The sequence below is a fragment of the Solanum pennellii genome, chromosome 1 (genome assembly GCF_001406875.1).
Source record: "Solanum pennellii chromosome 1, SPENNV200".
Classification (NCBI taxonomy): Eukaryota; Viridiplantae; Streptophyta; class Magnoliopsida; order Solanales; family Solanaceae; genus Solanum; species Solanum pennellii.
Genome location: NC_028637.1, coordinates 100,903,751 through 100,919,106, shown reverse-complemented (window position 1 = coordinate 100,919,106; position 15,356 = coordinate 100,903,751). Strand labels below are relative to the sequence as shown.

Below are 15,356 nucleotides of genomic sequence, written 5' to 3'. Positions count from 1 at the left end.
GTGGGGGGGGGGGGCGGACACATCATTTGCCGTAAAACACAAATATTAACTACGCATGATTTATCAGTCAAATGTAATAGGTGACACTAACCAACACAACATACAATAATTTGGGGACCCGTAGACACAAAGAGATTAGAATATTCAATGTTAACTATATTAAGGAACTACAGCAAAGCCCCCTCCAAAAGAAAGAAAGGATGTGACAGGGAAAAAGAAAACATCATTTGCAGAAAAAGAGAAATATTAACTGTGTACGATATATCAGTCCAATGAATAAGGTGACACTAATCAACACAATGACAATAAGTTGGATAACGAGTCACAAAGAGGAGTACAGATTAATATTAACAGTATTATGGAACTACTGCAACACCCCCTCGAAAGAAGGAAAGAATGACACGGGAGAAAAGGAAACATCATTTGCAGTAAAAGACATATATTAACATGTGTGATTTATCAGTCAAATATAAGGTGACACTAATCAATACAACGTATAATAATTTGGACACCAAGTCACAAAGAAAAGAACACAAATCAATGTTGACTATATTAAGCAAGGAAGGAAAGGGGAGGGAGGAAGAATAGAGTACTCCTTTGGCTTTTGCTTAGAGATCTGTAAAAGCTGGTATCAATTTGGATTTAACCGGAAGGACTATGTGTAAGTACATGTTTGGATTTCACTGATCTAAGCTAACAAATATAGAGGCATGCTTGTCCCTCTTAAATATATGACAATTCCTGTTTGTAATTGAGATATTGACTAAGCTAATCAAATGAAATTTCTTTTATCGCCTCCCCCCTCCATAATTATATTTTTACATTGTCCCATTTCCTCTCTTCCCTTTTTCTAAATACATACAGAACAACTTCTGTATCAGAAGCAAAGCAACCAGATGAATTTACGACCTCTAGCCAATTCTGACATTATGAGCCAAATTAGAAGTTAGTTTTCTCGTATATTATTTGAGCTTAAAACCACCAAAAGTTGGTGCTTGCATGCTGAAAAGTTGCACAGAATTTTAAGATGCATAAATAAGGAAATAGGATAATCAATATACACCGACTGAACAATTTCATGTTTTAATTTTAGATTTCAAGTCTTCAAGAATCAACAGTTTCTGATCATTCAAATGACCACTTTAATCATGCTTCTCAGTTAAATTAATAGAATTCTCAAGGTTTCTCACACTACTTGTTAAAGCCCGAAGAAACAAAATTTAAATATCTGTAGACTATCAGATAGTCAAAACTAAAAACTTCACACTTTACAATCCACTACAAAGAAATAGGAAGAAGACAGTTTTTAAAATCACAATAGAAAACTTACCGAGTTGATCTGTGTTTTTTGGTCTAGGCAGATCTTTACTAATGATTCAGTTTCTATTATTGATGTTTTAGACTCATTACAGATAATAGGATCATAGCTTGTTCAGAAGGCTTCATGTAGATATGGTTGTCGTACAACCTTTGTACCCCCTTGTTTAAAGATGCATATACAAAGTCACCAATTTCCCAATAAAAAAAAAAAGACTTGCCAAGCTGACTAGTTAGAAGAATGTGTGGCACATCACATATCAAGTTTGCCATACCATTAGCAACTATCAGTTCATGAAAGGAGCAGCTGCTCCTCCGAACAAGAAGAATGCAACTTTAACTCAGATTTAGTTATTACATACGAGTGAATGATTTCTGGAACGCGATGAATATGCCACATTACTCCACAGGGTACCCTCAACTAAATTCCTTACACAAACAAACTATAATTGGAATGTGATTAATCAATGTTCTTATCAATTACCCAGTTAATGAGATTCTCTATATATTCCATACCTGACTCTCTTCTTTTCCTTGTTTCAGTTTTGTAGGTAGTAATCAAAGTCATAATTGTAATCTCCTCATATCCCAAAAACGTCTGTCAGCACTTATTGGCCCTCCATTATATAGATACAGATAGATAGCTTTTTTTATTTATGTTGGAGTCTGGACAAAGCTTGCGCACCACAACTATGACAAATGGGAAAAGATCACCTAGAGTATTTAGCCTCCGCTAGGATTTGAACCCGAGACCTGAAGGTACTTTTTTCACAATAAAGGTAATGTAACTAGGACCTCATGGTACTCCTCATGTAGTGCAGCTTCTTTGTTCCAAGTGTGACAGAACACAACATACTTTGTTAAAAAAGTAGGAAGTTATTTTTCCCCTTCCCCAAAAGCAGCTGAATTCTTAAACATTACTCCATGCATTTTTTAAAATGAAAATTCTAGTTCATAAGACTCCTAGAATTTCTAGTCTAGATTAATAACTGTTGGAATGTAAAACTACGATGTACTACCCCAGGCTAGTAGAGTGGACAGTGGTACAACAACATACCCAGTGAAATCCCACAAGAGTGGTCAGTGGTACTTCTTCATAATTTAGAATGACAAGTCTTTCGGGACTGGAGTTAATGCCTGTCCTATAATTGCCTCATTGACGAACAAAACGGAAAAATAGAATAGTCACATCCATCATACAATTGGTCTAGAACACCAATATGCATGTGAATCTGACATGCAAAAAGATAGCAATAGTGAATGTAAAAAGCTACTTTTACAGACCTGAAAAGCAGAGCGGATCAGCTCCTCAACATAATCAACAGTTGCACCTTTGACAAAATCGAATGATACATTATCCACAACCAATTTAACTCCGTCATTCTCAAAAATTCTACAAAATATAAGATATGAATGAACAGCAATATAAGCAACTTAATAGCAAATGTTAACAGTAGCAGTTTATGAAACTTAAGAGAATTTTAAGTGGTGTTGGGGGGTGGGATATGGGGGAGCAGGATGTTGAACTCATGCTTCAAAATCTGGCAGATTCCTAGGACAACCAAGAATAGGATTTATCAATCAATCAACCAAATTTGTGTCAATCCCAAACTAGTAGGAGACTTGGAGTTGGATATATAAGCCTCTACATCCAGTTCACTTTATTCAGCCTCATTTCATTCTAATACTCAATAGTTTGCTTTAAGACAATTTAGTGAAGACAAACAAACGTCTTTCTATAACTAAAGAAGGCTCATATAATACTCCCAAAACTGTTTAGGATGTGAAATACAAGAAACCATTAGCAAACCTGTCATCCGAATTGGTCTTATCATCTAGAGAGAATTCATATTGAAACCCAGAACAACCACCAGCTTCAACACTCAACCGGAGCATCTTCTCTTTATGTTCGCCAGCTTGCAACTCTTTAATCCTCTACTCAGGCATGTAAAAGACCAAGTTAATAAACTGTCTCAACTTAATTTACAAGCAATTCATACCTAAACAGTACAACATTGAACCTTATAAAACAGTATAAATCTTGAATGTCGTTGTAGTCAAAGCGATTATGCTCTCAGATAGTCACATATACCACGATTTCATGTGCCAAAATAACCTTTTCCAAATGGAATTTGGAGCTATTCACTTAGAAATTAACAATCTTTCACAGAGCAACTGAACAAATATAACTGATTAAACATAAAAGGTATCAAATCTCGAAAAATTCTGTTACCACTGCACATAAGTCGCAAAAAGTCTATCCCAGAATTAAAAAAATAATCAGCACAGACATTTTTTAAGCATAAAAAAAAGGGGAAGCTTCGGACGGAGAGATATATTAAAACTTACACGAACGCAGTTCTCAGTCATTACAACGGAATCTGTAGCTTCGACTTGAGATTGAGATTGAGATTGGGGCTGTGATAGAGCAGAAGCTGATGAATTCAAAAGTCGGTAATTTTGACGAATCCGGGCGGTGAAGAAGGGAACAACACGACGAATCATCGAACTCGACGACGAAGACGATAACATATCTATAAATTAATCATCAACAGGAAAATGAAATTGACGAAATCGGTATGATTTTTTCTCTGGAAGAAAATGAAGGATTCGTGGATGAATTGAAGATGACAGGTTTTCTAGTGCCCGACTCAATTCAATGGAAGCGGATCTGGAGCTCCGTTTAGACTCGTGCCCGACACGTACCTTCCGAAAATATAGCTTACGCTTAATGTATCTGTGAAAAATGAAAGGTATTCGGATTTATTTATTTTATAGTTTTTATTTTTATATTTTTTTATAAAGGTGTTTGAAAAAAAAAGTATTTTAAATATTTAAATAGTTTTTATTTTTATATTTTTTTATAAAGGTGTTTGAAAAAAAAAGTATTTTAAATATTTACTTTTAGGTCATATAAGTACGAAAAAAAAATCTAAAAGCTAAAGATTGAATATATGATTATATAATCAACTATGAGTCTATGACTTATAATTTTTAATTACAAATTACTTAAAAAGAATATTCTAAAATACCTTAAAATGAATTTTCAAAAAAATGCATAAAAGAATCTAATAATCTCAAATTCCAAATAAACGAGGAAAAGGAGAAAAAAAAAAGCACACTAATATTTTGTCTCAAATGAGTATAGATTAAAAATACTAAAAAAAAATATTTCATCGGTTTTATAAAGAATAATCTGATTTAACTTGACATGAAATTTGAAAATATAAAGAAAATTTTTTATTTTTGTGATTCTAAATAAAAATTATGTCAAATATACAAAATTAAACATGTCACCTGGAAAGTTGAAATTAAAATAATACGAATTTTTTTTTTAAACAAACGGAAAAAGGAAGGAGATAAGTTAAACAAAAAAAATTGACTTTTTAAGCTAATATAATTTATTATTATTGTAATTNAAATATAAAGAAAATTTTTTATTTTTGTGATTCTAAATAAAAATTATGTCAAATATACAAAATTAAACATGTCACCTGGAAAGTTGAAATTAAAATAATACGAATTTTTTTTTTAAACAAACGGAAAAAGGGAGGAGATAAGTTAAACAAAAAAAATTGACTTTTTAAGCTAATATAATTTATTATTATTGTAATTTTGCAATTTCTTTGTAAAAAATCTTTATTACACTTCAATTAAATTTAAAAAGAAAAGAGGGTGCCCGCACGCCGTGAGTTTTTACATTTTCAACTTACACTCGTAACGGACTAAACTGAAAAGTTTAGGGCATTATTGGTCTTAAACTCCTAGAGCCGAAAATCCAAATGACAGTAAAGTTCCCTCTCCTCCAAATCCCTTTGATAAATTTCTTCGCTTCTCCTACCAGAATTTCCCGGCACCGTCGATTCATCTTCATGGAGAGCCAAAGCTACTTCGATTCTCCCTCGGTGGCAACCACAGATTACCCAGTACCATTATCTCCGCCATTGCCTGCCTTATCGAAGGACATAGAGCCGAATAGAGCTTTAACGGCTTCTTCGAAATCCGCTCTTTTTTCTCTTTCGAGAAGTCATGTTATATTTGAAGACGAATGGATCATTGCGGTTAATAAGCCTCAAGGAATTTACTGCGAGAGCGTTTTGTCTTCACTCCCGGATTTACTCAATGACACTGGTGAGACTACTTTCGTGTACAATTGGTTGTTTTTGTAATATTTGGAGTTGGAAGTGGAGAAAAATTAACTCATAGATGACATTTGGATTAGCAAAATATAATTTCAGTTAAGTGATTAATATATAGGCCTGGTAACTGACGATTTAAATAAACTCTTCTTCTGTTTGTAGTTTAAAGGTAGTAGTATACACTAATATACATTTGTAATGGACTAAACCGGTGTAACTATTGTACTTCTGTTTATTAACAATGTGTAATAGAATAGAGGTTTTTATACGCCTAAAGATAGTTTCAAAAAGAAGAGGAATGAAGCTCATGATGTCTAGAAGTTGTTCTGTAAACAGCATCTTATGTTGTTTTAATCGTTAAACATCTGAATTATTTTATGTTTTAAGTTAAGAAATATATTAAGACTAATACTACTTGGATACTTGTGAGGTTTCCTTATATTTTCACCTCCTCTTGCAATAATATCTTCAGGGGCTAATGTTTCCGAGCTTCATTTAGCTAATAGACTTGATCGTGATACAAGTGGTGTGATGTTGATTACTAAGTTACACAAAGTAGCTGCTAAGTTCGTAAAAGCATTTACAGACCATAAAGTAAGAAAAACATATCTGGCTTACTGCGTTGGGCTTGCTCCTAAATGGGAAAAAATAACTGTAAAATCAGGTCATGGACGGTCAAAATATGGAGCGTGGCGTGTTTATGCTGCATCAGATGCGGGCAGAAAACTGCCAGGTGGATCACTTGTTAAAGACATGGAGACCTCTTTTGAAGTACTATCAGTGAATGGTCTTGGGTGTTTTAAAGAGGTTTCTGACTTACATAAAGATGAAGATATAATCATAGTTCAAGAGAAATCAGTCATCGGTTGTGACTTGAAGAAAGATGAGATTTTGGTCAGGGCAAGCCCTCGGAGTGGAAGAACACACCAAATTCGCTTGCATTGCCAGTATCTTGGAATTCCTATACGAGGAGATGTAAGATATGAAGGTGTCTATGAGTGGAAAGGAAACATATACGATAGTCATGAACTTCATGCAGAAAGTTTATCTTTTGAGCATCCTATCACTGGGAAATCAATGCTGCTTCAGGCCCCTTTACCTTCCTGGGCTATTCAACCTTTAAGGTCTCAGTTCGAGTAATGATTGATCTTGCAGTTTGATAGTATTTTGAGCTCTCTCAAGCAAATGGTAAAATCCTAGCCTTCATTACTTTGCTGACTTTGATAGTAGTTCTTTTGCCTCTTAATTTTTGATTCTTGAAATTGTTATGACAATGCTTAAAGTTTATAAGTTATTTGTTGTTTTATACACCTTGAGGGGAAGTTGGACAAGGAGAGAGCGAGAAATTATCACTGGATGGCACTTTATTAAAATGCAGTAGAGGAGAAAGAGATACCCTTGTATATAGAGAAGTCAATTCAAACTGTTGTGGGGTTTTCTTTCAATTGAATTTTTCTTTCTTCTTCTTCTTTTCCTTTGTCAGTGGTGAGGGGTCTGTGGCTGTTATGTTTCGAGTGACAATGCTGCTTTTATTTTGTGATTATCAAATACAGATGCAATAGGTTCCCTAATTTTATGAGTGTTGTTTATGGACTTCAAGACATTTTTCCTTTTGCTTAAATTATTTTTGTCGATAAGTGATCAAATGAAGCACCCATTTGGGCCACGTAATGGAAAGCCAATAAAAAGGGAGTCTGCACACCAATTTTCTTGGCAGTGTATCTTAGGATGTGAATCATAATATACGGGCTGTTTTTCGTTAAATCCTTCCTGCTAAACTTAGCATGTATAGTATCATCCAAGATCCTATACATGTGAATAAGCTATACATTTTTCTGGTTACTTGTCAAAAATAAAAATGTGTAATGTACTGCTGTGAACACAACACCTACAAGAGATCATGTTCAATGGATGTGTTTACATATCTTGATCAATTCAGCATATATGTGCTTTATTGCTTTAAGTGTTTGTTTTTTCCCGAATCATAGTTGATGGGTGTGGACTTCTTCCTGTAAAGAGCTGTCTCAAAATCATCTCCTCTTTATGCAAAACACTACGTTTCATGTTCTAACTTTTGATAAATGTACTTCATAATTGTTGACGATTTTTATTTTTTTGGGGGGATAGAGCTGGTGTCCAGATCAACTTCTGCAAAAATGTTAGTGACTCTATCCATCAAGGTTCACATAGATGGAAAAAAGTTTGACAGTACGCTTTTTTGGAGGATAAAGTTGCTGACGATATGTTATTTATCTTGCTTTGGACTAAAGAAAAATATGCTCGATAGTTGTTGACTTTCTACTATTTAGGATTTTCTTATACAATATCTGCAACTAAATTGGAACATACTGACTAATATGAAGTTAATTTATGCGGAGCTTCTATGGAGATGTTCTCATTCTCTGCAATTGTTCAACAAGGGAGAGAGGTGCATAGAGGAGCTGCAGGCTGCAGCACCGGAAAGGATTTCCAGTCAGATGTTATTGACATTTTGGTAACTGCCCTTTATGTTAATCTGCAAGTTGTTGGACGAGGGAGGAAGCAGTGGAAAAGGAGCTGCAGACTGCTGCATCGAAAAAGATTTCCAGCTAGATGTTACCGACATCTCAGTCACTTCCCAGTATGCTAAACGTTGTGGAGGACATTGCAATTCACGCCAATAACAGTTGCATCTCATGTGTTGCATCCATTTCTTATTATCAGTGTTTGATGTGTCTCCTTTGCTGGTAAACGGGGCTAATGTGCATAAGATTGTTATGATCCCAGAGCTTCCTTGTATTTATTTAGCATGCTGTGGTGGTAGTTTTTGCTCTAATAGAGATTGAAGTACTGAATTGTAAATCATCATTATCGACACGTTTTGTTTGATTTGGTTTGCCTGAAGTTATTACATGGACTGAAACAGCGAAATAGATCAACAATTAGTTATGTGCTGAACCCTCCATGCTTTATAAACAAAAACAATATTAATTATCCCTCACTCCCAAATAAGTTGCGGATTATTATACAAATTCTCACTTACCATATTACTTACAGTATTAAAAGTTTTTCAAATTTTCTAAAACGTATAAATCTCTGAGAGGCGTGATCAAATAATCCCTAATAAGTTTTGACTTTCTGTTTAATTTTTTTTAATGCAGTCTTGGGTTTGGTAGAAATGCACTTGGTTATTCATACTTAAATCTTAATTGTTAAGTAATCTTCCTCTAAGACAATTCAAAATACTTGCATAGCTTCAAGTTGACCGCTGAGAACACTGCAAGAAATTACAGGCACTAAACTATACTCTCTTTTTTTAAGTATGGTTTTTCCATAATGGCTGAATAAAGGAAAATTGGAGTTTGAATCCTTAAAAAGTTTGAACCTAATTATGTAGTTAATGACATAAATAAACCTAATTACGTTGATCATATTACATACATAAACTTTACAACTTTCCTTTCTGTTTCTAGACAAGTATCTTATTAGTAAGGCATCTTTGGTTGACTTTTGATTAGTTAACTTTAAACCGTCTAATTCTGAAAAATTAAGAGAAAGTCAAAATTTCCACGATTAAGCAATGGTTAGTCAAAAATTGTAAATTGAAAAATGCATAATCCGATGTTGATTAATTTAATTTTACTTGTCATATTGCTCTTGGAGAGTAATTTTTCTTTATTCAAACATAACGGTTAATCAAATCGACCAACTTAAAGCTTTCCAACAATTTCCTTGCATGCTAAGCTATACCATATTTTGTTTTATTTTAGTCCTTTATAAATAGTCATATAGTCTTTTGTTTTCAAAAAATGTTTCCTTTTTCTTGTGTGGTTATATAGAAAGTGAAGAATTCAAGAAAGTTGAAAAAGTGTGTGAGATGGTTTGATGAGTGAGGCCTTAACACAGATTCTGATACCTTTAGCTGCTTTTATTGGCATTGGTTTTGCTCTGTTTCAGTGGTTTTTGGTGTCAAAGGTTAGAGTCTCCAGTGGGTCAAAATTGGAAAGTGAATACGATGACAAGTTGATTGAAGAAGATGAACAAGAAGAAGGTATTGATTCTGATGATGTTGTTGCCAAGTGTGCTGACATTCAAAAAGCCATTTCTCAAGGTGGGATCTCTTTTACCTCTCTGAATTTGACTCTGTCATTTTTGTTTAGATACTAAGGTTATGATGATTGGAGGGGACCCTTGCCATAACTAGTAAAGTTAATGACCTCATGCGCGGTAGCAACAACCTCTTGCAGAATTGCAGGGAAGGTTGTGTATAATAGACGGTCCAGTCTTTCTCTGGACCCGCGCACAGCTAAACCTTTTCTTTCTTTTTTCTATTAATGATGGTGTCCGTGTCAGCTGGAATGCACAATTATACGTGTACTTTCCACCAATATAGGTATCAGATAACTTTATTTACCAAAGCTTAGATGGACAAATGAAACCACCTAGCCTTTTGAATGATGATGACATGAGTTGAGCTAAATGGAATAATGAGTATTCATATAAGTCGACCTCAATTTGTTTGGGACTGAGGTGAAGTTATTGTTGCATGGGGATTTGAAACTTTGAAACGGCTTCGTTGACTGCAAAGTATGAACCTTTTCTCCTTCATCTATTGTTATAACTGTTATTGTTTCCATGTGGTTTATAGCTCTTTACTATCCATGGACTTCTCCTTCATTTCGATGTTTTTAACAATGTATGTTTTCAAGGCTGATCCATTGTCAAGAAGATTATTTTAATTGCTGTATCCGAATCTATAAGACTGCATCTTTAACATAATTGTGTTACATTTATCTTCTAATAGTTATTGTCTTGTCATCTAATTAGTACGATCTTCTTTTTCAAGTTTAGTGTTTTTCATATTGATCGATAGCTGACAAACAAAACTAAAATCCTAATGCCGAGGTATCTACATTGTGATTTAAGGATGCAAACTTTTAACATATACTAACAGGTTTCCAGTTACCACTAAAAGAAGCCACAGGATTGTCCTGTTACTTTTATATTAACTATGTCGAACATTGGTAGGGGCAACATCCTTCCTGTTTACGGAGTACAAATATCTTGGCATATTCATGGTAGTATTTGGAGCAATCATTTTTCTCTTCCTTGGGTCGGTAAAAAGTTTCAGCACCGAAAGTGAGCCTTGCACTTTCAACAAAGAAAATATTTGCAAACCAGCTTTAGCCAATGCTTTCTTTACCACCATTGCCTTCTTGCTGGGAGGCCTAACTTCAGCCCTCTCTGGTTTCCTTGGAATGAAAATCGCAACATATGCCAATGCAAGAACGACTCTGGAAGCAAGGAAAAGCATTGGGAAGGCATTCATTACAGCTTTTCGCTCTGGTGCAGTTATGGGATTCCTTCTTGCTGCCAATGGCCTCTTATTTTTATATATCTCTATCAACTTATTTAAGCTGTACTATGGAGATGATTGGGAGGGTCTGTATGAGTCTATTACTGGTTACGGTCTTGGAGGATCTTCAATGGCTCTCTTTGGAAGAGTTGGTGGAGGTATATATACAAAAGCAGCAGATGTTGGTGCTGATCTAGTAGGCAAAGTTGAACGTAATATTCCTGAAGATGATCCCCGCAACCCAGCTGTAATATCTCATCTTGGGACCTTCTGCTCTTCCTATAGTTTTTACACTTCCATTGTTTAGAAGTTGAAGCCTTATAAGTTTTGTGTTATATTTTCCTTTGTTGATCACAGGTTATTGCAGACAATGTAGGTGATAATGTAGGGGATATTGCTGGAATGGGCTCGGATCTATTCGGTTCCTATGCTGAGTCATCATGTGCAGCACTGTTTGTTGCATCCATTTCATCCTTTGGTAGTAACCACGATTACTCGGCTATGTCTTATCCTCTGATTATCAGTTCAATGGGAATTGTTATTTGCCTGATAACGACTCTTATTGCAACCCATATGTTTGAGATAAAGAATGTGACTGAGATTGAACCATCTTTGAAGAGGCAACTTCTCATCTCNTGGTAGTAACCACGATTACTCGGCTATGTCTTATCCTCTGATTATCAGCTCAATGGGAATTGTTATTTGCATGATAACGACTCTTATTGCAACCGATATGTTTGAGATAAAGAATGTGACTGAGATTGAACCATCTTTGAAGAGGCAACTTCTCATCTCAACTGTTCTGATGACTGTTGGAATTGCTTTTGTCAATTTCTTTGCTTTGCCATCAGAATTCACTATTTTCGATTTTGGATCCGAGAAAGTGGTGAAGAACTGGTAGTCTTCTTCTTGCTTCATATTTTGTGCATAGTTCTACCTATTGTCTATGTTCCTAATATAGCATGATCATTATGTATTGCTACAGGCACCTATTCTTCTGTGTTTCAATTGGTTTATGGGCTGGCTTGGTCATTGGTTATACTACTGAATATTACACTAGCAGCGCTTACAGGTCGGTATTTTCAGTTGTTATGCTTGGATAACTTTATTACATTATGTTAGATTTAACATCAGTATCATTAACTATGACATAAGATGAATTAGCTTGCCAATTTTCAAGCCATATCAAATACTAATTATTTAAGTGAGTTTTTTCTCAATCTCATAAAAGGGGAAACGAAATGACAAACAATCATGTTGACGAAAATTAGCTTCAGAATGGAAACAAGGAAATCAGTCACTAATCAGTTAAGGAAATGAAAGCCCTGAAATCGCTTTACAGAAGGTAGTAGAGATTGAGACCTGTGATAATCAAACTAGAATTCCATTTGTTTTCTGGGTCTGGAAAAGCATGTATTTTCAAGTACGAGAATCATATTATATGTTGAGAATCTCTTATGATAATCATCCAACTAGATCAAGTTTTCCTCTCTACTTCTTAGCAATAGTAACTTGTGTTTCATAATGAAATGGAGAAGAGTGTCTCTCCGCTAGCAATGAAGCATTGTGTTTATGCCTGTTATTTGTCTCTTTTATTTCGAGGAGGGGGAAAGTTATGTAGTATCTGATCTATGATCTTAAAGTTTTCTATTGCAAAATCTTGCAGTCCAGTACAAGAAGTGGCAGATTCTTGCAAGACTGGTGCTGCGACAAATGTAATATTTGGATTGGCTCTTGGATATAAATCTGTTATCATTCCCATATTTGCTATTGCCGCTTCTATATACGTGAGCTTCAGCTTAGCTGCTATGTATGGCATTGCAGTAGCTGCTCTGGGAATGCTTAGCACTATAGCCACTGGGCTCGCAATAGATGCTTATGGTCCTATCAGCGATAATGCTGGTGGTATTGCAGAGATGGCTGGAATGAGCTATAGCATTCGTGAAAGGACTGATGCTCTCGATGCTGCTGGAAACACAACAGCTGCAATTGGCAAGGTTAGATAAGTCTCCTTCTAATCTGTAGCATTAACCTTGCTATGTTTATCCAATTATGTTACCATCTAATTCATAGAGTCGCAAATGCTAATCAGTTGGCAAATTAGAGTGTTTCCTGATGTCCATAGAAATTCTTTCCAGTTATATGTGTCCTTCACACTTTTTAACTAGAAAGTTTCATCAACTATAATTGATCAGAATTTAGATCACTGGTGAGTTGTGTGAAACATAATTGCTTCAAAGTTGTATGCTTGCTATTTTGCTGCTATTTTTTCCCTTTCAATCCTGCTCTGATTACACTTCTTTTGAGCCGAGGGCTTATTGGAAACAGTCTCTGCCCACAAAGGTTAGGGGGTAAGGTGTGCGCTACATCCTACTCTCCCTAGACCCCACTTGTGAGATTACACTGGGTATGTTGTTGTTGGTGTTATGTGTTACTCTACTGAATAGCTACAGGTTATCATATATCCGGAGCAAGTATACCTAATACACTACTTTCCTACATTATCAGGGTTTTGCAATTGGATCAGCTGCACTTGTATCTCTTGCTTTGTTTGGTGCCTACGTGAGCAGAGCTGGTATCAAGACTGTCGATGTCTTATCACCTAAGGTCTTCATTGGTTTGATAGTAGGGGCAATGCTTCCATATTGGTTCTCAGCCATGACAATGAAGAGTGTAGGAAGTGCCGCTCTGAAAATGGTTGAAGAAGTTCGCAGGCAATTCAACAGTATCCCAGGGCTAATGGAAGGAACAGCAAAACCAGAATACGCAACTTGTGTCAAAATCTCAACAGATGCTTCACTCAAAGAGATGATCCCACCAGGTGCTTTAGTCATGTTAACACCTCTTATTGCTGGTACCTTTTTTGGAGTGGAAACACTAGCTGGTGTGCTCGCTGGTTCTCTCGTTTCTGGTGTTCAAGTATGCAACTTTTCATACCTTCAGTTTGCAACATTAATACATCAGTTAGAATTCGCGATCTTACAGTAACTATTTTTACATTTTTTTTATGACTCTAGGTTGCTATTTCAGCTTCAAACACGGGCGGAGCATGGGATAATACCAAGAAGTACATAGAGGTAACTGACTAACAAGGCCTCAAGTACTTCAACATATTATATGTGAAGTCATTTTCAATGCATAACGTTTTCGCCTTTTTTTTTGCAGGCTGGTTCAACAGAACATGCTAGATCATTAGGACCAAAAGGATCAGATGCTCACAAAGCTGCAGTAATTGGAGATACAGTTGGTGATCCATTAAAGGACACTTCTGGTCCATCATTGAATATACTCATCAAGCTTATGGCTGTTGAATCTTTGGTGTTTGCTCCTTTCTTTGCTACTCATGGGGGACTTCTATTCAAGTTACTGTAGAATAAACCTCTTTGTACAAAAACATATTTCTCCAAATAAACATAGAGTTATTCTGTCTAGACTACTTGTCATTTTTTGAGAAGTGAGTATTATTTCCACACATAACATTTCTTGGGAAAATTTTTGTATAGGTAAATTACCTTACAGAAAAATAATAATTGGGGCTAAGCTTTTCAAAATTTCTTAATAGAAGTATTTTTATTTCAATAAGAAGTTGTATTAAGCATCCAGTCTTTTCTTGTTTTGAAAAGTTAATTTTCACGTATACTTTTTCTAATCTTCTTTAATAACATAAAAATGAAAAAAAACAACTGGTAAACACACTGAAAAAAAAGTAGGTGAGTAAGTTGAGCGGATTACAGTATATTCCTTTGTGTATGTCATCCCTCATCTTTTTTGGCCCAATTCAACAATAATAATTTATCGGAAGCACATAAATCTTTTTCTATCTTTATGAGAAGTAGAGAGATTATTTTTCATAGACAAAAAGAGTCATATGATCATTACGTCACAGTTTTTTTCTTGTAAAAATACGAAATGTAACTGTATACAACAAATTTATGTGGTCTAATCCTCTCTTAAATTCGAGGTATAATGAGAGTTTAAGGCATTAGACTGTCTAATTCATAAAACAAAAGGAAAATTATTAAACGAATTGACGAAAATGACAAGAGAAAAACAAATGAGACTAGAGCAATAATTTACTGATCAAACGTTAAGTTCAACATTTTAGGATCGTATATTATACTCAAGAAAAATTATAATTCTGATTTGAATTGGTAATCTATAAATTTATAATCATAACAAATCCAGCTAATAAAAGGTGTGGCTAAAATTGATATCTTCCAAATAAAGCATCCATTCAATTCAAAAAAAAAATCTGCAAAAAAGACAAGTGCCGGCCCACTTGTCCTTATAAAATGTACTCATTTTGGATAATAGAAATAATTTCCACTGTAAAAATAGATAAGTTGGATCTCAATAGAACTTCTGCAAAAATGAATAAAAAACTAAAACGTAGTTGATCACTTTACTCAACCCCTATTTCTTTAAAAAATTAAACTAAAGTGGATCTTGTGTTTTATGGAAAATACTTGTTTAATTATTCCACCAAACGTTGGTTGCTTTGGACAAAAGGTTACACATGTTATAACGTATATACTATCTAAATTCAGCAGGCATAAGTTATTTTA

General features: G+C 34.8%; 3 protein-coding genes across 5 annotated transcripts in view; 2 read left to right on the top strand and 1 right to left on the bottom strand.

Annotated features, from left to right (window-relative positions):
- LOC107028525 (iron-sulfur assembly protein IscA-like 2, mitochondrial) overlaps positions 1-4,001 on the bottom strand; it is a 5,963-nt gene extending 1,962 nt beyond the window's left edge. The window contains exons 1-3 of the mRNA XM_015229656.2: positions 3,667-4,001; positions 3,128-3,252; positions 2,602-2,710 (exon numbers count right to left, since the gene is read on the bottom strand). Of these exons, the coding sequence (XP_015085142.1) occupies positions 2,602-2,710; positions 3,128-3,252; positions 3,667-3,849 (417 nt within the window). The 5' untranslated portion in view covers positions 3,850-4,001. The remainder of the gene's footprint in view (positions 1-2,601; positions 2,711-3,127; positions 3,253-3,666) is intronic.
- A 1,018-nt stretch (positions 4,002-5,019) lies between these two features.
- On the top strand, positions 5,020-8,393 carry LOC107007651 (RNA pseudouridine synthase 1). 3 transcript variants are annotated; one of them, XM_015206475.2, is made up of 3 exons: positions 5,020-5,448; positions 5,929-6,644; positions 7,877-8,393. In XM_015206475.2, exons 1-2 carry the CDS (start codon positions 5,100-5,102, stop codon positions 6,594-6,596), a joined length of 1,017 nt encoding a protein of 338 aa, XP_015061961.1. In that variant the 5' UTR covers positions 5,020-5,099; the 3' UTR covers positions 6,597-6,644; positions 7,877-8,393. The 3 variants fall into 3 exon arrangements, with proteins under 3 accessions (XP_015061961.1, XP_015061951.1, XP_015061942.1); XM_015206465.2 differs by having other exon boundaries at positions 7,820-8,393; XM_015206456.2 differs by having other exon boundaries at positions 7,584-8,393.
- Positions 7,840-14,222, top strand: LOC107025645 (pyrophosphate-energized vacuolar membrane proton pump-like). Its single transcript, XM_027913937.1, has 10 exons — positions 7,840-8,076; positions 9,312-9,546; positions 10,464-11,038; positions 11,149-11,411; positions 11,572-11,688; positions 11,777-11,863; positions 12,458-12,788; positions 13,300-13,710; positions 13,809-13,868; positions 13,957-14,222. The coding sequence occupies exons 1-10, from the start codon at positions 7,840-7,842 to the stop codon at positions 14,161-14,163; spliced, it is 2,523 nt and encodes an 840-aa protein (XP_027769738.1). The 3' UTR covers positions 14,164-14,222.
- The last annotated feature ends 1,134 nt before the right edge of the window (positions 14,223-15,356 follow it).